Below are 21,760 nucleotides of genomic sequence, written 5' to 3'. Positions count from 1 at the left end.
AACCCGCGGCCGCCGTGCCGTGCCACCCGCTTCCTGCTCCGCTTTCGCTTCCCCGCGGAGGCGTGGGGCTCGCCAGCCCACCCCGCCTCGCTTCTCCAGCCCTGGGAGGGCGCTTGCAGCTGCTTTGCCGGGCCAGGGCGACCTGCCCCAGCCGCTCACTTTTCCACTTTTTCTCATGGAATTTCTTTCCCTAGCAGTGCCTGTGCTCTCTGTGCATTTGCACTGCCTTTCCTCGCCCCTTTTCTCCGCCGGAGAGGGGTTCTGGCAGAGCTGCCAGATGGGCTGCAGGTTTGGGCAGATACGCCGCCTTCCCACGGCTGGCTTCATGCTGTCAAAGCGCAAAAAAGGAGGAACTTTCCCCAAAAAAGAAAAGGGGAAGAGCAGCTGGGGGGGAATTCACTGCCCATTTTACATGACGGCTGCTAAATTACATAGGAAACTTTATTTGCGTCTGCGCGATTGCCCGGCCAGGCACGGTGACTGCGCCAGGGCGCTGCCGAGTGCCGGGAGCCTTTCCCGCAGTTCGCTCGGCGGGGCCGGACGGTTTGGAGAAGTGGCTCCGAGGCAGAGGCTCAGGCTGGACGCGCAGCGGGGAAGGCGCCTACAAAGCCATGTGCTGCCTGAGAGCTTCCAGGGACAGTCTGATTACCCGAAATTGGACAGAAGCTTTTGTTCAAATAGGCATTTTGGGTAGAGATGCCAGGGGGACTTTCCAAGTCACCTCTGCCTTGGATGCTCTCTAAGATGAGACGTATGAGTTTCGCTTTCCCAGCTGTGTTTCGGGGCTTGGTTTCGGGGCACGGCGAGCTGCCACCCAGCCCGGGGCTGGTTCCCACGCACAGACCTCCCCAGCGCTGTTGCCGAATCCGTGCAGAGCCTGCTCAGAGTCCCCCGTCCCTCTTGGCAGCAATGACATCTCCCAACCATGGCTCCTGCTATTTGACCTAGGGACTTTGCAAAACAATCTGTGTATTTTGGATTGTGCTTCCATGTGCTGCTTTGTCAACTTTGGTGAAGTTGTCCTTGTGAGACCAGGCCGAATATAATAACGGCTAATGTGACTCCTTTAGTGCTGCCTGATTGAGCACGCGCTATCTGATCTCTCTCTTCCGCTGCCATCTCAGATAACCAGGATGAACCAAGATCATTCCCAGATCTCCTGACTTAGCAAAGCCAGCAAAAGAGAGAGATTCTCACAGTTTTTATTGTGGTGAAGGTTTTACTTTGGATTGTGCCTTAGGCTGGACTTCTTAGCCAGAAAAGGGCTGCAGAGCAGGGGTTAGTTATTGCGGTAAAATTAAGAAAGCAAAATTTAACAGATTCAGAGGATGAAGTTCTGACTTCTCCTTAGTCCACAGGGAGGGAATGACTTCAGCTCGGCCCAGGTTTCCCCCAAAAAGCATAATGTAGGCTGTCTAGGGAGTGACTGTGGGCAGCTAATGGGGTTAGGCTGCCGAGAGTGAGTAGCACAGGCAGAGGGCGGACAGCCAAACAGGACCTCCTGAGCTGGAGGTAAATCTTCCAGTTTTACAGCCACACTTCCCAAGCCAAATAGATCGGTAATTAAGCTGATTGGAGGTACAGTCTACCAGCAAACAGACCAAACACTGAGGCTAAATTGCAGGTTCATTTAAAATTACTCATGCAGCTTGCAGGTCGTTTCCTCTTTGGTTTCATTGCTCTGCCCTGATTTCAACTGTTTGGCGCTTGCTAAGGGCTATAAATTGTTCATCGGCTACCAGGAAGCTCTGCTTGGGTCTGTGAGAGGCTAGCAGAGAAAGTGGTTTTCTTTGCAGGTGGGGAAAGGGAGTCATTGCTGCGCAATTGGAGGAACGTGCTCCAGGTGTCAGGCTGCTGGGCTCCAATAAAACTGCTGATAGCACTTATCTGTAGTGGTCAGGTCCTTGAGAGGCATAAAGTGGTATAAAGCTGTTGGAGGTGTGCCAGCTTGCGCTGGTGGAGAGCTGTGTTTGCCTCTCCCTGTGAGTGGCTGTCTTTTGCTAGCGGTCTGTGTTGTCTGGAAAGGCTGCGTTATGCTGGAAAATATCACGATGAATTAGGAAAATTATCTTCCTCCTGAGTGCTGTAAAACCGGCTGGGCCAAGTGCATCTCTGGTGTAACACTGATGCCCACAGCAGGAAAGGCAAATCCATGTTTATGAGGTTCTCCTTCCTCCTGGTCAGACCCTTGCTCAGCAACAGCTGCCCATTGCTTTTCTTTACCACTCGGAAAAGGAGGGGAAAAAATATTACTGTAGATGAGAGCAGTCAGAGGACGTTCTCCTGGTCGTGAACCCCTTTCCTGCAGCAGGGACGTGCTGGGAATCCCCTTCCCAAGGTAAGCAGGCTGCAGCCTCGGAGCTGGTGGCACCTTGGGGGCTTCTTCTCTTCTTTGCTGGGGGAAATTCTTCTCATTCCTGGGGTGGGTTTCTCCCACCAGCAGCACAAACCCGGCACAGCTTGATTCTTGGGCAGACCTGCCTGATCCTGGCAGAGCAGGGAGCAGGTCTGGGTTTCCATGGTCTATGTGACCCCTTGGCAGCTCAACTTGGATCGGTGTCAGCGCTCTTTCTGCACGAATGTTGGGGCAGGAGAAGGTTGAGCGTGTCCTTGAGACATGTTAACACAAGGTCTCCATCTGCAAGGGAATGATGCAGCACTGAGACACCCATGGAAAGGCTTGTGTTGACTCTCATGGGCTTTTTTTCCCAAGGTTTTGGTGTATTTAAAAGGAGAGCAAGTCACCCTGGTTTTGTTGAAGTCACTCTGGAGCTCACTGCTCTCTTCTTCCAGGCCTCACCTGGGTCTGTATGTGTGTGTGTGCGGCTGCACTGTGTCGAACCACAATGCCAGTCTTGTCTTTTATAAATTATCTGATCCAGACACCATGGGTCAAGATACTGCCTATTTTTGTGCTGCCGATCAGCTTCCAAGGCTTGATACAAATGGGTGGCCTGAGTGTGGCTTGTCTGTAGGATGACTTGTGCTGGACCTGGGTACAACGTCTTAGCCTTGGGCAAACCTGGAAGACCCCTGTCCTGCCTGTTTGTTCTTCCCCTTCTCTGGCTGTTGTTGCCAAGACTGCTCATCTGACCTGGCAGAACGGTCTCTGCTGTCGGAGGAATTAATGGGGAGATATAATTAGCACTGTCAGACGCAGGCAGACAAACAGCAACCGGACGGGTGCAGATGGCTTGTGGAAACACGGTCTGCTCCTCTTGCTCAGGGCTGTCTGTTGATCTGAAAGGAGGCAACTGGAGACTGCAGCGTGTTTCTCTTAAATAAACTTCTCAAAGATTCATTTATTTCCCATCTAATCAAAAGCACCAGATTCCTCTAAAGGGAGTTGTAAATAAAAGGATCTCAATGAGATATTGACTGTTGCTTCTAGGTTTAGATACAGATTCCTCCTGTTTCCAAACACCAGCTGCTAATTGGGCTTTCTGAATATGGTGGGTTTCAAAAGGGAGGTTGCCCTAGTAGCTAGGCATGGATTAGCCCTGGCTTTGTAAAAGAGCAGAGCAGCAGCCTGGCTAGCACGAGCCACTGCCCCCTTGCTGGGGTGGCACAGCGCTAACCCCCGTGCCTTCAGTGCCCATGGGCACGCTGCTCCCAGGGAGGCACGTTGGAGCCTCACTGCCACATCAGGGTGCCCCACAACCTCCTAGGCTCGTGGTCAGAGTGGTGTCAGGCTGGTCAGCCCTTGTGCACACTGAGGGATCACCAGCGTGACGGAGAACTAGCCCACTGCTAAGCACAGCTCAAGCAGCACGGAGGAGCTGGCTCATGCTTTTGGCTGTCATTGATATGATCCAGCAGCAGGAGACCTCTCTCTTCCTGGGGCTGCCTTCCAAAGCCAGCCATGCTTTGTTGATAACTTCAGCAATGGGAAGAAGGAAGCGCAATGTTTGCTGTGAGTAGAGAAGGATCCGTGTGCCCTTGAGCAGGGCATTGGCTGCCCAGCCGAGCTGGGAGCTCTTTGCAGAGCCCCGCGGAGACCCTTGACTGTTGCAGCCCGACTGTGGCAGCCCAGGCAGGAGGGGGGAGGCGCAGAGGAGAAAGGGAGATGAGGTGGGGGGACATGATGGAGGGGGCTGCAAAGGGACAACGCAGCTGTGCAGAAACCGCTGCTGGCTTTGCCTCCACAGAGGGGCAGCTGGTGCTCCCTGGACCCACCAGAGCCCCCGAGGAGGAGGGCCAACAGCCAGCCGTGCGCCTTGAGGCCCAGCGCGGAGAGCGCGGGTGGTGGCATGGAGCAGCTCAGCCGGTGTGTGTGTGTGTGGGGGGGGGGGGGGTCACTGCCCCCCCCCCCCCCGCTCCAGCGCTGCTCGCAAAACCGCCGCGAAGCAAAATCCCGGGCACAGCGCGGGGAGCCCCCCGCCCCGCTCGCTCCCTCCCCGCCCCGGTGGCAGCACGTCCCTCCCCGCCCCCGAGCAGGACGGCCTCCCCCGGCCCCCCCGCCGTGCCGGGGAGCCCTGCGAGCGGCGGCGGCGGCGGCGAGGAGCCGGGCCGCGCTCCGCAGCGCCGTGCGGGGCCGCGCCGCGCTCCGCTCCGCAGCGCCGAGCCGAGCCGAACCGGGCCGGGCCGTGCGGGGCCGTGCGGGGCCGTGCGGGGCCGTGCGGGGCCGGGGGCGGTGCGGTCGCTGTCCGCGGTGCTGCAGGCGGCCGGGCCCCCCCGGCCCGCAGCCGCCGGCGGGCAGAGGCGGCCCATGCGCCCCGGCCATGGAGGCCCGCGGCGACCCGGGGGGGCCCGGCTACAACGAGGCTCTGCTGCACAAGGTAGGGGGCGAGCGGCGGCGGCGGCCGGTGCCGGGGTCCTGCTTGAACTTCCCCGCAAACTCCGTCCTTCTCGCGGGTGGGGGCTGCCCGTCGCCCCTCTCGCCCCGGTGGAGTCGATCCCGCTCCCCGCAGGGAGCCCGCGGCTGCGGCTTTTCCCCGGCCCCGGTTCCCCCCGCCTTCCCCTGCCCGGGCACCCTGCAGAGCTCGGTACCGGCGGGGGCGGACGGCAGGACCGGGCGTGTTTGCAGACCCGGGCGGGCGGGCGGGAAGGCTGGAAAGGGGCCAGCCCCGCGGCGTAGCCCGCTGCCGTCCTCCGGGCCCGCGGGCAGGGCCACCCGGGGGTCGGGGCCGGCTGCACCCGGCGGCTCCGCTTACCAGCGCCAGCCTAAGGAGCCGGGACTTCCCTTCCGGGAAAGAGCGGTGCCCCAGGAGACATCCATCCCTGCCCTCCTTAAATCCCCCTCTTCTGCGAGATCCCTTGGACCGCGTTTCGTAAACTCCACGCTGCACAGAGGGCGGCCGTGGGCTGCTGCTGTCCCGGGCGGCTCAGGAGAGCCTGGGCTCCGCAGCCCCGGGCTGGAGGCTCTCTGCGAGCAGAGCGATCATCCCTGCGGTCAGACGCTGCCTTGCAACTCCCGGAGACATGCTGGAGACGCTGATCTCTGCCAGATCCACCCACCGGTCCTTCTTGCTGTCCCGACGCTGCCTTGCTGCAGTCTCGAGTGTGACTCTGCAGGGACAAACACCCCTGGGGAGCAGGGGCGAAAGCAGGGAGCGCCAGGGCAGGGGAAAGGGATGGGGATGAGCGAATCGCTCTTCTTGCAGATCTCAGCCTGTTTTTCACCCTGAGATTCCCCTGCTCTAGGGAACAGCTCCAGTCTACCCAGGGCAACATGCCCAGCCCTTGATTAGCAGAGAAATACCAATTACTAGCAACTTGTATTTCCCTTGTATGCTAAATAGGGAGGACATCTCCAGGGATAACTCAAGAAACTTTGATTCTTTACAGTCTTAACTCTCTCCTCTCCAGCAGAGAGCTGCAGTTAAGGAACAACATTGGTGTGAATGAGTTTCCAGGCAGAATAGCTACTCGGGCGTATAACCACCCCAGTCCCGTGTTCTCTGCCATTTCCCTTGGTATTTTGCTGCTGTTTCTGGGAGGGTTTTTCATGCAGAAACAAGCTCGCTCTCACTCCAGGGACATGAGGCAGCAAATAACTCACCAGACCTTGCTTCTGACTGAGGAATCACATTTCAGACCTACTGAGAAACCCCGAGAGAGCTTAATGTGGAGGCAAAGGTTAAGTGATTCCTAGCTGGTGGCTAAACCCAGGCCTGGAGAGGAAATTAGGCAGGAGCAAATCAAAATAGGAACAACAGAGGTTTGCTCTGAGCAATTTCAGGAAAGTTTCACTTGGCACAAAATGACAAGTTCTGTTTTCAGGTGATTTAACCCTTTGTTAAGTCTTTTCCTGTTGGAAGTTTGGATCCATTTAGCTGGCACAAGCTGGAAGCGCCTGTGGGCTTGGGCATGACGAAACGGTGCCCGGGCTGGTGGGTCAGCACTGAGATCTTGCTGTGGCACAGGAAGGGTCAAGGCAGCATCCAAGAGGCCCTGGGGAGCAGTTTGGGAGCAGGGGAGGGAGAGCTCAATTATGCATATAGAGCAGATAAAAATAGGTCTGGGCAAAACGTTCCTGAGGGACCAGGAGAGCAGGACTGCGAGGGGCCAAAAGGCATCTGTGGCTTTGCTGTGAGAAATCTGAGTGGAGCGTCTTGGCTGAGCTCTGTAGGCAGGTGTGTTTAGGTGCATGTACGCAATTTCCACAATTTTGCAACTAATCCCACTGACCTGGGAGCAAATCTTCAGGTCTGGGGCTTCAGCACCTCTTGGAGACCAGTATGTGGAGGGTGACCTGTCCCCTGCCTGCGCTCTCCCGCCAGGACTTTACCCTGTCAGACTCATAGCTGAATTTCAGCTAGATCCCTAATTTCCCAAATTTCAGCTCTGATCCAGCCAGCACATCCTAAAGCTCAAAAATGAACTGGAAATGTAACCTAAACCCACACATACCACCCCAGATCTCCTGCTGCTTGGCCGGTGGTGGAAATGCAGCGATTGCCTTCCTAGGCTGCCTTGACAGCCGTGCAAAACCACTCTTCTCCAGCCACGCTAGGGCAAATATCTTCCTGTTCTTTGCTCACACGCTGCCAGCGCAGGCCAGGGAGATCTGAGTGTATAAATGGAGTATATCACTGCTTGCCTCACCCTTGCCGCCCGCTGCTCTGCCTCGTCTCTGCAGCCTGTGCCAAGTCAACAGTGATTTTCAAGAGAGGCTGGTTGTCTAGGTCTGAATTAGCTAAAGCCCCCGGTCGCGGTGTCAGGGAGGGATATTTGCTGTTTTGCTAACCCAGAGCTGGCAGACGGGTCTGTTCAGGTTTTTTAATGGCAAACTGTGCCCGCTTTTCTGTTGGGCCATGGAGAAGCGGACAAGTTGTCGGCCTCGGGGGCGTGGGGTGAGCAGTGCCGTGAAGTTACTCCCTCCTATGCCATGCACGGCGATGGCTTTCTCAGCCTCAAGCCACTGCACGTGTGTCTCAGTTTTGGTCCCGAGCGTGTTTTAATGAAGCAGTTTTATTTGGGATCCAAAGAATCATTTCCTTCGACTGGAAACAGAAATTGCTTTGATTCTCCAGCTGTGCCGGGGACCGAGAATGGTGCTTTGGGGCTGCCACCAAGCGTCTTTCCTTGCCTGGCCTGGGTTTCCCTCTGGACCAGGGGGTGTACCAACACCATCCCAGGGCCAGGCACTGAGCACACGGCAGCGCCCACGCCTGCGACTTCCTCGCTGTGGAGGACCCTGGCGCGTGGCTCCGTGCAGAGCCGTGGCGGGGACGTCTGCAGCTGCTCTCTGGGCTGTTTCAGGCCAAATTTACTATTATTACTAAGTAATGAAGCAATTCATGAGTTGTCTCTATTATAAATCCCAATTAAATTATTGATAGGAGAGTCAGCCTTTATACAAGCTCTCTGTAAATCCTGGGCCCTGGAGGCTTTCCGGTGCTTGTTCCAGCTAGCTTTTGCCCCTCCATAATTAATGCCGTTTTCTGCATTAACAGCTCCCGACGAGAGCGCTGCAAGTCGCAGCTGCTTTTGGTGCACGTGGCGTTTTGCCTGGGAGTGGTCTCTACCACCGAAAAAAGCAGTGCCGGGTTGCTGTGAGCCCCGGGGTGATGAACCCGCGCAGGCGCTCCCAGCCTGGGAAACTGCTCTCAATGCACAAGTGACCTGGAAAAAAGCCTGGCGTGCAGTCCGGAAGGGCAGGCAAATTCCCGGGAGCAGATCTGGCGGCAGGTGGCTGCCTGCGAGCATGCACGTGTGTGTGCGCCGCTGCGCGTCTCGCCGAGGCGCAGGGCTTCAGCCTCCCAACCGCGAAGCGCAGCAGGTCGGGAATTTTCCTCGGAGATATGCGGGGTTTGGGCTTTTTTCCGAGGGAAAGCGCTGATTCATTGGAACAAGCATTTCACTGAAGCATATCGGCTTTAACGGGCCCCGGGCAGGTTGTGGTGCGATGATTTATGCAAGGCAGGATGCTGGTCTCCTGCCAGTCCATGCTCCTGCTTCAGCCGTGGTCCTCAGGCTCGTCGGCTTTTCGGTCTCAGCCTGTTCTTTTAGGGTTTGCAGGATGCCGGCAGCCACAGCATCCGGGTACCGCGACGTGCCGGGGGCGGCTCCAGGTGCCCCGGGGCAGAGCACCAGGCTGGGTCTCGCCTCTCCCAGGCAGTTTGGGCACTTCGTTAAACGTGTCCCTACGAGCCCATCTGAGCTGCACTTCAACCCAGGCTTTGCACAGTGCCTAAAGCTGCGTTTTCTCTCGGCCGGGGTGAATTTCCCTGTTGCATCGGGCTAAGAGCAGCCCTAGAGCTGCAGCCCCGGGGACCGCGACGACAGAGGGGGCGGCCGCCCTGGGGCTGGTTTGAGGCTTTTGGGGGCTGTGGGCAACGGGAGTGCTGGCGACCCCGAGGGATGGGGCCAAAAGCGTTTCTGGGAGCAAGGCGTCAGTTGGCAGAGCGTTTATTTTGCCATGTGTCCTGGGATTCAAAACGTCTGTAGGTAGAAGTGTTTGCACCCACAGCTTTGCAAACCAAACCCCGGTCAGGCACCAGCGGGGAGGGGAGTGTTTCTGGTTTGCACCATCAGCCTCCCTCAGGGCTGAGATCTGGAGAAACAACAGTGAGCAGAAGAAAAAGGTGCAAAGGAGAACGGGAGCAGCTAAGGAGGCAATAGCAACATCCTCGCTCCGACACCGCCACCCCCACGGCCCTGGGCAGGTCACTCGTCCCTGCCGCTCAGGGGCCACAACGTTTGGCTCCTTGTGGGAGAGCAGCGGGGCTTTGCAGCAGCTGCGAAGGGACAGAAGGCCGAGGGGCTCCGTGACCGCTGTGTCACGTTACTTCAAACGTCGTGCCCGGCCAGACGGCTGAGCTGCGAATGCGCTGCATTAATGCGCTGTGAAGACGGCACGTTGTCCCAGAAAGGCTCATTAGATTAATAATGTATCAGAGCGCTGGGGCATTGTCCGTGTGCATCAGCTGCAAGAGATGCTTGCTTTATTAAATAATTTGGGACCTAATCCAAAGCTGCCAGATTCCTCTCAAACAGGCTTTGGATCAGAGCCGCGAAGGCCAAGACCGCCTCTGCCCGGCAAAACGCCCCCCGCGGCTCAGGGCAGCCTGCCTAGAGCTGCCTCGGTCTCCGCCATGGGCAGCGGTTTGGTTTCTTTTCCATCTTTGCGTGCTCCGGAGGACTGCAGCCGCTGGCCTCCCTTCGGCCGAGGGGCTCGCGTCCCGCAGCCGCTTCCGCTCCCAGGGCCACCGTGCCGATGGGACGGGCGTGGGGGGGCTCGGCCCTGGGTGCTTTTCACTTATTACAGAGACGTGGTCAGAAGGGTGGAAATTCGTCCCCGGGCAGGCAGCAGGGCCAAAGGTGATGGCAAAGGATGGGGCGCAGCGGGACGAGCCATCTGGCCCCTACATGGGGGGCCAGCAGCCTGCGGTGACAATCTGCTCCTGAGCAGGGACGTGCGGCGGCGCGAGGGATGAGTCCCGGGGCCAGGCTGTCCCCTCCTGCTCCCGGTGCCGGGAGAGGCACTGAGGCACCTCCGCACCCAGCAGAGAGCCCCTTCGCCTCCCTCGGCAGACACACCAAGCACCAGCAGCAGCTCGTGCGCGGAGGGTCGGGTGTCCCCAGCTCCCTTGTGCACTGACGCCTTCTCCTTGGTTCCTTGCAGACCATCCTGGTTGGAGACAGCGGAGTGGGGAAGACGTCTCTGCTCGTCCAGTTTGACCAGGGCAAGTTTATTCCAGGCTCCTTCTCCGCCACCGTGGGCATCGGATTTACAGTAAGAGCTGAATCCTTGGTTGCTGTGCTAGCTAACCTTGCTCACTTTGGGGGGAGTTTGTTTGGATAAATAGTGCTAAGTGTAAGAAGTGGGAAAGTTTGATTTGGTGGTGCAGGTAAAATAGTGTAGGAATTGCCATGATCTCTCCTATGGTAGCTTGGAAGTCACCTCCAGGCTGGGGTGGCTGGGAGCATCGGGTGCTGGAAGGTAAATGGCTGAAGCCATCGGAAACATTGAGCCCGGGAAGATGGTCCAGCTGATGGATTTGCCCCCAACGTGTTAGTGCTGGTGGCTGGAAAGCACGACGGGACGCAGCGGCACGGTCGCACTCTGCAGCAGTCTCCCTCCCTGCTGCACCCTGAGTCGCTCCCGCACGCGGCACTGTGCAAACACAGCCGTGGTGCAAGCGCAGCCTTTGCATCGCATCCAGCAGCCCCCCTCCGGAGCGGCCGTGCTTTCCCGGGAGACGCGGGCCGGGCCACCACGCAGCTCTGGGCGCTCGCGAAGGGCAGGCGGATGGGAACAGCAGGCAGCTGCCATCCAGGGCTGTTTGCAGAGCCGCTCCGGGGCCGGCGAGCAGCACCAGCATGTGTCCCTCTCCCAGCTCCAGGACAGGGATCTGCCATTCGGGTGCCGTCTTGCCCTCGGCTTGCTGCGGGAGAGCTCGGCTGCTTCCCGGGGCTTGGCCTGCATCCGGCCCTCAGCTCCGTGCCGTTCCCTGGCCAGAGTGTCTATCTATAAACTCTAAATTCCCCGGCTTGGTCTGTGGCACGGTGACAAGACTGGAAATACAGGCTCCAGTTTCTGCATCTCCTGAGGGGCGCAGGAAGGTCTTGGTCGGAACCGGAGCCGGCAGCCAGGAAGGGTGGAGGCCGGCCCCGCTGCGCTGGGCGCATCTCCGCCGTCTGCCCCCCCTGCGCGTCTCGTTAGGCCGCGAGCAGCCGAGGGACCCGGCTCTGCGTCGATGCTGGGACGCCGGCAGCGGAGCCGGGAGTTATGCCGATCTAGCCCGGCTCGGGGACGGGACTCGCCAGGGTGACGGGGCGAGTTTTGGGGTAACGCAGCGGTGCCGGCTCTCCCGCTGGGGGCTGCCTGAGCGCCCAGCGAGGTTTCCGGGTGTGCGGGCCGGAAAGAGGAGCTGGGCTGAGCGGAGGCAGGCGAGCGCGGGCGGCCGGGCTCGCTCGCAGGCGCCGGGTGAATCGGCTTCCCTCAGCTTTTGGTTTCCGGCTAACGGCAGCCGCCGCTTCTTGCTTCGTGCTTCTCCGAGCCTCGGTGCAAAAAGCGGGGTGGGGCCCGGCTCGGCCGGCGTTTCACGGCCCAAACCCTCGGCCCGGGGTGGCGGGGAGTGGCGGGAGCGAACGGCTGCCCGCTGCCGGCCGCCCCGTCCCCCCCCCCCCCCGGCGCGGGGGTGTTTCTGCGGAGCCGGGGCCCCATCCCGCACCCAGCCGGCAGCGGGGGGAGGTGGCAGCGCCGGGGCGCCGGCCCGCGGGTGGCATTGGCCGAGGGGGAGGAGGAGGAGGAGGAGGAGGAGGAGGAAGGCGGGCCGGGTGGGGCCGCGGTTGCCGCCGGCCCCGCGGTGCCGACACTCGGCGGCTCCGCTCCGCCGCACCATGAGCGGCCCCGGCGGGGCGGCGGGCACCAGCGCCGCCCCCGTGGGCACCGGGCCCCCTCCGGCGGGCACCGGGGCCGCCCCGACGGGTACCCGGGAGGCTCCGGCGGGCACCGGGGCCCCGCCGCGCCCTCCCCAGCGCGCCCCGTCGCTGCCGCAGGACTACGAGCTGGCCGGCAAGGTGGGAGGCATCGTGGGGTCCCCCCGCCGCGGGCCCGCGGGGATGGGAGGAGCAGGGATGGAGCCCTGCAGCCCCTCCGGGGGGAGGTTGGGGCTCGGCCCCGGCCCGGGGGGGCCCCCGGAGGCGCCCGCTTCCTCCTCCGCCACCGCGAGCGCGTCCGGGAAGCGGCGGCGCCCGCAGGAGCCGGGCCGGGCCCGGGGGATGGGGGTGGAGGCATCCCTGTCCCGGGGGGGTCCTGGCCTCGGAGGGGTCCCTGCTCTGGGGGTGCGGGGGGGTCCTTGCCCTGGAGGAGGTGGGAATGGAGGTGCCAGCCCCGGCAGATGAGGGGGATCCCTGCCCCGGGGGGGCTGCCCTTGCCCTGGGAAAGGGGGCATCCCTGCCCCAAGGGACATGGAGGTGGAGGTCCCAGCCCCGGCAGATGTGGATGGGGGGGATCCCTGCTCTGGGGGGTGCGAGGGGGGTCCTTGCCCCAGGGGAAATGGGGGTGCAGGTCCTTGCTGCGGGGCAGGTGGGGATGGGTTGATCCCTGCCCCAGGGGAGTCCTTGCCCTGGGAAAGGTGGGATCCCTGTCCCAGGGGAGATGGGGATGGGGGACCCTGCCCTGGGGGCCAGGCTATGGAAGTAGGAGGTCTGGGGTTTAGGCTCGCTGGCCGATGGAGGTCCCTGGGGAAAGCCGGCCCGTATAGTCCTCCCCCAGCACGGGGAAGAGTCTCCCGCCAGCCCCAGCAGTGGTGCCCCCCAGCTCGGAGGGCCGGGCAGGGGTGACGCGCCCCTCCGGTGCCACCCCGAGGGAGGCGCAGGGCAGCATCACCTCTCACCCTGGGGATATTTAGGTGCTCAATGCGCAGGACCCCGCCTGACCCCGCCGCTGGCAGTTCGCCACGAGACTTCCCCCTGCCTCTTGAACCGCTCGCCAAAGCGGTCCTGCGTGCTTCCAGGTTTTCCAGCTGCTTTTATTCTTTCAACTCTCCCGTCTCCATCCTCTCCTCTGGCTCCTTTCAAGGGCTGGCGGTGCAGGGAGAGCCTCGTGTTTAAGAAGAAAACAGTGGCCAGCTTGATCTTGAGGGAGTTGGAGGCAAACCTGAGCGCTGTTGCCAGGCCTCGCCTCCAGCCTGGGCTGGACGGTACCGTCACGGGGAAGGATCGGACCAGCCAGGGGAATTTGTCGGGAGCAAGAGCATTTTCAGGCCCCGAGCTCTGTGCTGGTAGCGGGCGTTTTCCGTGCCATCCCTGCTGATCTCGGCCGAGGATGAACGGGGCTCGGCGCGGAGGTGCTGCAGGAGCCGGGCAGCCCAGGCTGGGGCCTGTTTGCTTTGCAGGAGTGGAAAACGCAGCGTGTTTGCTTTGGTGTCTGCCGCAGGCAGGGCCTGGGGAAGGGAAAGGGCAGGAGCCCCGGAGGCGGCGGGGTTTGCTCACGCAGCGGCCGGGCGCCCCGGGCTGGGCGATGGCCCGTGTGGAAGTCAGCGTGACGTGGCCAGGGACGTAGCTCCGGCTCGCCGGGAAATCCCCTGGGTTGGGGCCGTGCAAAGCAGCCCGATGGGGACGTGGGGCAGAAAGCTGGTTCATGCAGAGGGGAACCTGCCAGGTTCTCCGCACCACCACCCCCGGGTCAGGAGACATCTCCGACCTGCTGCAGGACCTTCCTTCCCCCTTGCCGTTCCCACCTTCTCTCTTTTTTTTTGCTCTTTCCCCCTCTCTGGTTGCTGCAAGCTTCTCCTCTCCCCTCGGCTGGCAGCTTGCTGGGCTCCCCAACCCGCCTCGCAGCGGGGCCAGCTCCCGGGGGGCTCCCCGGGCTGGCAGGACGAAGGGGGCATTGCAGGGGGGACACCGGGGCGCCTTGGCACTGCCCTCCCCGTGCTGCCGCCCGCCGACGCCGGTGCCTGCGCCCGCCTTGCAGGTGATGCTGCTGGGAGACTCAGGCGTGGGGAAGAGCTGCTTCCTGAGCCGGTTCAAGGACGGGGCCTTCCTCTCCGGGACCTTCATAGCCACCGTGGGCATAGATTTCCGGGTGAGACCGCTGCAGCTCCAAGGGCTGGTTCCAGCTTCTCGGCCCCAAACGACTTGGTGGCAGCCCGGGTGGCTCGGTGCCTGGCGGGGACAGGACATGGGACACGGGCCATGCGACCATGCGGACGAAACTCCCACGGTCTGACCGGTCCCTGGGAGAGCAGGACCGGCAATTACAGCCGCAAGCTCCTTTACATTAGCCTCTTTCCCTTAAATTAGCCAAAAGCCTCAGTTCAGCGCATCCTGCCCACCTGAGCGGGAAGCTGTTCTAGGCAAATCCGGGCTTGTTAAGGTCATAAAATCCCATTTAAATCCCCCTGCTGCTCTCTGTTTACCAAATTTAGCTGCACTGTCTCTCTGGGGGATATTTGGGTTAAGCAAGTTGGCTTCTAACTGGAAGAGCTGTTTGCACCATAAATTACAATAGCATTTCAGCAGGCTTAAAATCATCGAGGGGGATCAGCCGCCGGGCAGCGCTTTAGCCGTGGGCTAGCTAACACGTGTCGAACGCCGTCTGCAGGGGACGGCGCTGCCTTCTGAGCCTGAGCTGCAGCTTTTGGGGTTTTCTGGCCGTCTCTGCCGCCTGCGTTGCTTTGGGCTCGCGGGGAGGAATCGGGAGCTGAGCGAGGGGCGCTGTGCAGCTGGGGCTCAGGGGCAGAGGGAGGCGGGTTCGTTTTGGAGAGGACTCGGGGCCTGTTCTTCCAATAAACTCATGGAAGAAGGAAAACCTGCCGTGTCCCGCTGGCTTGGTTCCCACTGGCCCAACATCAGTGGCCTCGGGAGCGTTTTCAGCTTGTCCATACTCGCTCCGCTTAGTGCAAATGTCCCATAAATCAGCTTGCCTCTTCCTCATAGGAGGTAATTTCCAGAGTATCCTAAGACACCTTTTTGCTTTACTCAGCCTGTTTTCTGAGCTAACCCTCAAGTTTCACATGGGCTGAATTTCTCTTTCAAACCATTCCAGACCAGCAAATTATTTACACAGGTCTTCTGTTTCCAGAACAGTCCCTCCGAGCATCATTATTTAAAAGTCTTAAAACGCCCCTGAGTAGCTCACGCTTTCCTCTTCACCGGCCTTCGGAGGGAAGTCCCCGCGTTTCGCCGTTCGGCGCAGCGGTTGCTCAGCCCTTCTCAGATAGCTGCGTCCCCCGCTAACGCCCGGAGCTTGCCCGTGCCGAATGCCTTTCGGCGTCCCCAGCCCGGCTGCGGGCTCAACTGACCCCGATGCTCAGGGGCCAAACGGTCCGGCAGCCCCCATAACCGGGGGGATTTTCCTATGGAGACACATGCTACTCGCAACCCTATTTCGTAGTGTTTGCAGCTGCGCTTCTTAAGAGAAGTGTCTCATTTCAAGCCTTTAAGGCACAGACAAAGCTTGTGTTGTGGAAAGGGGACACGAGCTGGACAACCAGCGTCTCCTGTGGGTGTCACCAAGGCAGCTCTTAGCATCCAAAGGCCTTAAATTGCTGAAAGCAGCCAAAACTTGTAGCGCAGCTGTTAGTCCCTTCGGCGCAGGCTTGGACCGGAGGTCTCCGGGCAGAGGTGGGGGCTGCTTTGCTGAGCTGGTGTCCGTCGCCTCCCCCAGCTTGCGTTAACGCCCGGTATTGGGTGTTTTATCCTGGGGGCAGGTCCCCGTCGTCAGTGCTAGCCATACTGCTTTTGAAGCGAAATGCAAACGCAGTGGGAAGCTTTTCTCGCTTGTTGGGGCTCAAAGCTGCCTCTCCTCGGGTGCCCAAGGTTTGTCCGTGGGTAGCAGAAAGCAAAAGTCCTGCGGTGTTACCTGCTTGGCTTCAGCACTTCTGTTGGTATCTTCTCCAAGTGCCCGGGCTGGAAAACCAGCTTCGAATTCCTCCTAACATCCAGCAAAGGCACAGGCGAGCTTTATGCTGGGCAAACATCATAAAAGCACGCAACGATTTTATTAGTAAACACATGTTTGCATTTAAGTGATGCAAAACCTCCCCGCTTCCCGCGGCTCAGCTCAGCCTCCCCGGCCCGCGGGGGCTGCGGGGGCCACGGGGCGCCAGCGGCCCCTCTCGGCTTCCCTTGCCGGAGCCGGCGGGCGCCCGGGACGCGCTTCCCACTGACGGGCGCCATGTCCTCCTCTTCCGCAGAACAAAGTGGTGGCCGTGGACGGCGTGAAAGTGAAGTTGCAGGTGAGTTTGGGAGCGGGCGAGCTGTTCGTAGCCAAGCTGCCCAAAAGCCAGCCTCCTCCCCGGGGAGCGGGGGGCCGCCCCGGCCGGCCGGGGGCTTCCCATCACGTCCTCCCGGGGCCGTTTCTCGGCAGATCTGGGACACGGCGGGACAGGAGCGCTTCCGCAGCGTCACCCACGCCTACTACAGAGATGCCCAAGGTGGGTCTGCGGCCGGTGGGACCTGCCGGAGCGTTTCCCCGTGCCGGAGCGGCCGCAGCAATTCCCACTGCCTCTCTCCCCTTCCAGCCTTGCTCCTGCTCTACGATATCACCAGCAAGATCTCCTTCGACAACATCCGCGTGAGTACCCGGCGCTCTCCTGGGGCCCAGCGTGGGCCGGGAGCACGTTTCTGCCCGGGGATCAGGGGCGTCTGCTCCCCGCACAGCTTTTTGGGGCGCTCAGGGTGCTTTTATGCCTGTTTTGCACACACGCACCAGCCGCCTCTTCCAGACCCAGCCAGCCCGGAGCTCGTCCCCGGGGCAGCTGGCCGGGTGCCTACGGCCGCACGAGTTTTGTTGCGGGACGTTGTCAACGGCTGGAGGGGGAAAACAGTTCAGGATGAGTTTGAACTACTTGGACTGTGATTCTGCAACAGTTTCCGTGCAAAGGTGCCCTTTCCCCGGTTCTGGGGGGGTCAGGAAGGCTGGGAGGGGAGGGACGGCCGGGTGCCGCTCGCCCCGACGCAGCCCGGCCTCCCCCGGCAGGCCTGGCTCTCGGAGATCCACGAGTACGCCCAGAAGGACGTGGTCATCATGCTGCTGGGCAATAAGGTGCGTGCGGCGCCCGCGCCCCCTCCGTCCCTCCGCTGTCCCTGCCTGTCCCCGTGGCCGCGGGGTGATGGGGCTCGGGTGCACCCTGCCTTCGCCTGCGTCGGCTCGTGCTGCTTTCCGGGCTCACCAGATGCGCCCCAGAGGTTTGGGGGGCTGCGGGGGGGGCAGTGTGCCTGACTGCCAGTGGGAGGCAGCATGAAGCTGAGGTGTCTCCGGGTGCTGGACTCTCCCTGTGTCCGGGTGCTATGGGATGTCCCAGGTGCTGGATTCTCCCCTGGTCCTGGGTGCCCAACCAGGTCCTTAATGCCCCCCCAGATCCCGGATGTCCCCAGCACCCAGCTGGGTACCAGATGCATCCCACGCCCCAGGTTCTCTCCCAAGGTCCCCTGTGTCCCCCTGGTCCCCAAAGCCCCCAGGTGCCAGCTGTCCCTCCAGGTCCTAGATGCCACCAGGTCCTGGATGCCCAGCAGGGCACTGGACTCCCCTGGGCACGGATGTTCCCGGGTCCCCCCCGTTACTGGAAGCCCCCCGTGCACCCAGTGCTGCCGGGTGCCCCTGGGTGCGGGTGCCGGGCGGCGACGCTTTCCCTCCCTCGGCAGGCCGACATGAGCGGCGAGAGGGCTGTCAGGACGGAGGACGGAGCCTCGCTGGCCAGGGTGAGCCATGCCTGGGAGTCGCTGCCCAGACCCCGCGCGCGGCCCGACGGGGCGGGCGAGGGCAGCTCGGAGTGGGAGCGGGAGCGGGACATTCCCGCGCGGGCGCTGACGGTGCCCCGCCGCCCCGGCAGGAATACGGGGTGCCCTTCATGGAGACGAGCGCCAAGACGGGCCTGAACGTGGAGCTGGCGTTCCTGGCTGTGGCCAAGTGAGTAACGGGGGCACCGGCGGGAGGAGAGGGGCGAGCGCTGCGGGGGGCGAGCGATGGGGCTGCTCCCGGCGGCTCCCGCGCCGGCGGAGGGCCCGGCGGCCCCTGGCATCGCTGCTCGGCCGGGAGCTCCCGCGGGGGCTGCGGGCGCGGGTGACACGGCCCCGTCGCCCGCCCCAGGGAGCTCAAGCAGCGAGCGGTGCAGGCGCCGGGCGAGCCCCGCTTCCAGATCCACGACTACGTCGCGTCGCAGAGGAGCAAATCCAGCTGCTGCGCCTTCGCCTGAGGGGGACGGTGCCGGGGCGGCGGGACTGGGGCGGGGGGACCCGGCCGGCAGCCGGAGCCCTGCCCTGGAGCCCCGGAGGCAGCCGCGTCCAGAGGGTCCGTGCAGGGATGGATGCAACGGCAGAGCAGCATGCAGACAGCGGCCGGCCACAGGGGCGAGGGGGACCTCGTGCCCCCCTGGGGTGGTCTTGCATGGGCACGCGGTGGCTGAGCCCGGCTCTCCGCCTTGTGCTGCCACCATCGTCCCGCTCCTCCGCTGTGGCCGTTCCTGCTGCCAGCGTTGATCCTACTGGCGCAGCCCAAGCCGAAGCCGCCTGGGTCCTGGAGCCTGCCGGGAAGCTCTGCCTCTGGCTCTTCGCTGCTGACCTGGGGTCTCCGGAGAGCAAACCCAGCCCTACGTCACCTTGCTCCAGCCCCGGGGAGGAGCAGCCCCGTGGGGACGTGCAAGAGGGGCGGCCGTGCCGGCAGAGGCGTGCGGCTTGGCGGCTCGGGGAATCGCTTTGGGGCTCCAGCTTGAGGCCACCAGGGCAGAGACAACCTGGCTCCTGCCCGAGGACCCCGAGGACAGCCTGGTCCTGTCCCAGGCCACCGCTGGGCATGCCACCTCGTGCGTGGCCCTGAGCTTGCCCGCACACTCGGCTGGGAGGACGCCGAGAGCTCGCCAGCCCCGCTCGGCCCCTTCCAACCTGGTTGTTTCCTTCTCCGGCATCAGTGGGAAGCAGGAGGTCCCTCGCGATCGGGTTCCTCTTCCACAGGTCTGTTTTCGTCAGGTTTTCTTGTCCGTGATGTGGGTAAGCCCACAGGGTCCCTCGGACGTGTGCCTGCATGTGCTCGGGGCTCTCCCAAGCCGCGGCAGCTCGCTGCGTCTCCGTTCGTGGCCCCTTGGCCACATTGCGCTCCAATCTCAGGTGCTTCCTGCACCGCGGCTGGTTCAGGTCCCCCCCCTCAGGCTTTGCCCAAACTGGCGTGTCGCCTCGCGCTGGCCCTGCTCAGGTGAGGAGGAGCAGGAGCTCCCTGTGCCCGTGGGGTTTCCCCCGAGCTGGGTCTTTCCTTTGGTCTCCAACATGCTCCTTCCAGACGTAACCAGGGAGCTGCTGATTCCCGCTTCAGCTCTAGGGTTTGGGACCAAGTGAAGGTGGTAACCGGAGACCTTATAAATTCCCAGCCCAAAATCTTGGTTGAGGTTTTCTCCTACTGCTGTGCACGTAATGCAAATATTTCTTCCTGCCGCTGGCAAATAGCAGATTAAACCCACTCTCTAAAGAGCAGATGCCTGAGATGCTTCAGCCAGCAAACACTGTTAATGCGCTTCGCAGGGGCTGGAGGGGACCCTGGGTGCAAGTCTTAGACCCTGCGATACCTCACTTTCCCTTCGGCGTCCAGCCTTGCTCCGGTGGCTGCCGCCACCTCCGGCCCGCTGCCTGCCCATGCCCCGCGTTAGCATGGAGGGCAGGATGCTCCCGGGGGGAGAAAACGGTGCGAGACGCTGCTTATTTGGTTATACAGCTCAAGCCCTGCTGCTCGGAGCAGATGCAGAGGGGCTGCCGCGGCCGGACGCTGCTGCACGTGGGAGTCCTGGGATGACGCACAGCTCCAGCGCCTCCGTCCCACGGGCATCTTCCCTGGCCCGGAGCCCGCGCTCCCGCCTCTCACCTGCCCCGGGGCTGCCCTTGCCTCCGCTCCGCTCGCGGGTCTCTCTCTGCAAGTTTACAGAATTAAAGCTCAGTATTTTAGAGGCCTGGCATCCGCCTGTTTTTCTATGCGTGAGAAAGCGCTGACCCCGGGCCGCGACGTGGGAGGCTGCCGTGCCGGGGCTGCCGCGGAGGCAGGGGACCCGGGCGGGCGCCGCAGCCCCTTCCTCCTCGCCAGAGCTTACGCTGCAGATTTCAGACAGTCCAAAGGTGAGAGGGGAAGAGTAAACACGGCCTGTTAAATTAAAACCAACCTCCTCCCCTGCCGTTCGCATGGTGCGGAGTCCAGCATTCCCCAAATAACTCCGTCTTCCCACCAATGGCATTGCTGCTGCGTCTTGGCTGATGTCTGCAGAAAACGCTGCTTAGCTTCAGCACAAACAGATGTTGGCTCTTCTCTGCTTTCCATCCTCCAGCTCGAGCTTTCTGAACCTCACCCCGAGCTGCGAAGAGCCCCGGCAGGAGGACGCAGCTGGGGTAGGAGCGGTGCCGCCTGTATCCTGCCTTCGCGCGGGTGCTGACGGGGGCCTGGCCCCGAAGCGGCTCTGGCTGTTTCCTTCTGTGCGGCATTTCTCCCTTATCTCGGTCCTGGGCTGAAACCATCCTCGCTGGGACTGGGTTTTGTTTCCTGACTTGCGCTAGTGCTCCCAAAGAGCATGTCCCCCCTTTGCCCTTGCAAACAGTTGCGAACCTCCTTCCGAGGGGAAGGCTGTGCCTTGCTGGGTTGCAGAAATAGCAGCTGCCGTTGGGGCCGGCAGATTGGGTTATTTCTCTGGAGAAGGCTGATAGCCGGATCTGCCTCCTACCCCTGCATCTCTCAGGGCTGAACAGCCCCGAGCCGCTGCTCAGCGGAGCGGAGGAAACGAATGAATCCACCCTCCGCTCTCGAGTTCAGCCCTGATAAAGCGGAGTGCGGCAACCCCCGCGACACGCGAGCGCTTGCTTGGCCGGATGTTGGGTTGAAGAGCCGTTGGTCTGAGCAGCGCAGCTCTTCCTGGGGTTTCCGAGCCCTTTCCAATGTGCTGCGAACCCCCTCTCGGGGGGGTGTTTCTTAAAGTGTGCTGGAATTCTTCCTCCTTACTTGTTCAGCTGTAATGCAATTAAAAGCGATCACAACGAAGACCTGCAGCCAACCTTAATTTTAAGCAGGCCCTGAAGTTCAGCAGTGAGACACCATGGGAGGAGCAGCGCCGGGGCTGGCTGCCGCGGGTGCCCATGCATCTGCCCCAGCTGCCTGGGAAAACCAGGATCTCGCACTTGCACAACCTCCCGCGGCCGCTCCTGCTTCCCTGGCCGAGGTCAGCGCACGCCCCTGCGCCCGTGGGTGCTTTCCCTCGCCTCCGTCGCCCTCCGGGCCCCGCACACAGCTTCCCACGCCGGGGTGGCAAGCGAAGGTCAGGCCCGGCTCGGGGCTGCTCTGGGGAACTGGGCAGCTCTTTCGTTTCCGCTGAGCAGCGGGTTACTGGAAAGTGCTGCCTCCCGAGCCGTTTTCCCATGCAAATGCGGTTTCTGTTTGTTTTTTCGTTTCTGAAGCGCAGCGCGGCCCGCCAAACCTCGCCTTTGAACAGCCCCACGGCCCAGCGGTGGGAGCAGAGTTAAAAACGGTCAAACTGGGAGAGGGGACTGGGAGGAAGAGCCCGCGGTCCGTCACGCGGACCTGCCCCGGGAGCCTCTGCTCGGCTGCGGCAGGCGAGGGTAAGGCTAGCAGGCTGGTGCTAATGAGGAACGCCCTGGGTAACGACTGCCGCAGGAATAGGCCAGCGCTACTCCCTTTTCCTCTCCGAAACAACAAAAACGGCTGTTTCATCCGACTCTCCGCCTCGGCTATTCTTAGTGTCCCTCCTCGCGTGCCTGCAAAGGAAAAAGTTTCCCGGTTTCCTAAGAGCTGGGAAGGTTTCTGCTCCCACCCTGCCGCGCGGCGCCGGCCGGGCCCTGACCCGGCAAAGGCACCGGCGCAGTTTGCTTTAGCACGCACTGA

General features: G+C 61.8%; 1 protein-coding gene across 11 annotated transcripts; it reads left to right on the top strand.

The window, feature by feature from the left end:
* Positions 1-4,698: 4,698 nt before the first annotated feature.
* Positions 4,699-20,882, top strand: RAB37 (RAB37, member RAS oncogene family). 11 transcript variants are annotated; one of them, XM_067308455.1, is made up of 9 exons: positions 4,699-4,778; positions 10,070-10,180; positions 16,092-16,133; positions 16,265-16,331; positions 16,419-16,471; positions 16,877-16,942; positions 17,542-17,598; positions 17,730-17,806; positions 17,987-19,686. In XM_067308455.1, exons 1-9 carry the CDS (start codon positions 4,722-4,724, stop codon positions 18,090-18,092), a joined length of 636 nt encoding a protein of 211 aa, XP_067164556.1. In that variant the 5' UTR covers positions 4,699-4,721; the 3' UTR covers positions 18,093-19,686. The 11 variants fall into 11 exon arrangements, 10 of the variants coding, with proteins under 10 accessions (XP_067164556.1, XP_067164557.1, XP_067164552.1 ...); XM_067308456.1 differs by lacking the exons at positions 4,699-4,778; positions 10,070-10,180 and adding exons at positions 11,854-11,970; positions 13,868-13,978; XM_067308451.1 differs by lacking the exons at positions 4,699-4,778; positions 10,070-10,180 and adding an exon at positions 12,944-13,978 and having other exon boundaries at positions 19,598-20,882.
* The last annotated feature ends 878 nt before the right edge of the window (positions 20,883-21,760 follow it).

Source organism: Apteryx mantelli, chromosome 19 (assembly GCF_036417845.1).
Source record: "Apteryx mantelli isolate bAptMan1 chromosome 19, bAptMan1.hap1, whole genome shotgun sequence".
Classification (NCBI taxonomy): Eukaryota; Metazoa; Chordata; class Aves; order Apterygiformes; family Apterygidae; genus Apteryx; species Apteryx mantelli.
This window is presented reverse-complemented; position numbering and strand designations above follow the sequence as displayed.

Bases quoted from the DNA above. Each gene is read 5' to 3' on its own strand.
- RAB37 (XM_067308446.1), top strand. From the start codon at position 13,507: ATGGGGACGTGGGGCAGAAAGCTGGTTCATGCAGAGGGGAACCTGCCA. The intron at 13,979-16,091 runs GTGAGACCGCTG...CCTCTTCCGCAG, and splicing joins CCGTGGGCATAGATTTCCGG to AACAAAGTGGTGGCCGTGGA. The intron at 16,472-16,876 runs GTGAGTACCCGG...CTCCCCCGGCAG, and splicing joins TCTCCTTCGACAACATCCGC to GCCTGGCTCTCGGAGATCCA.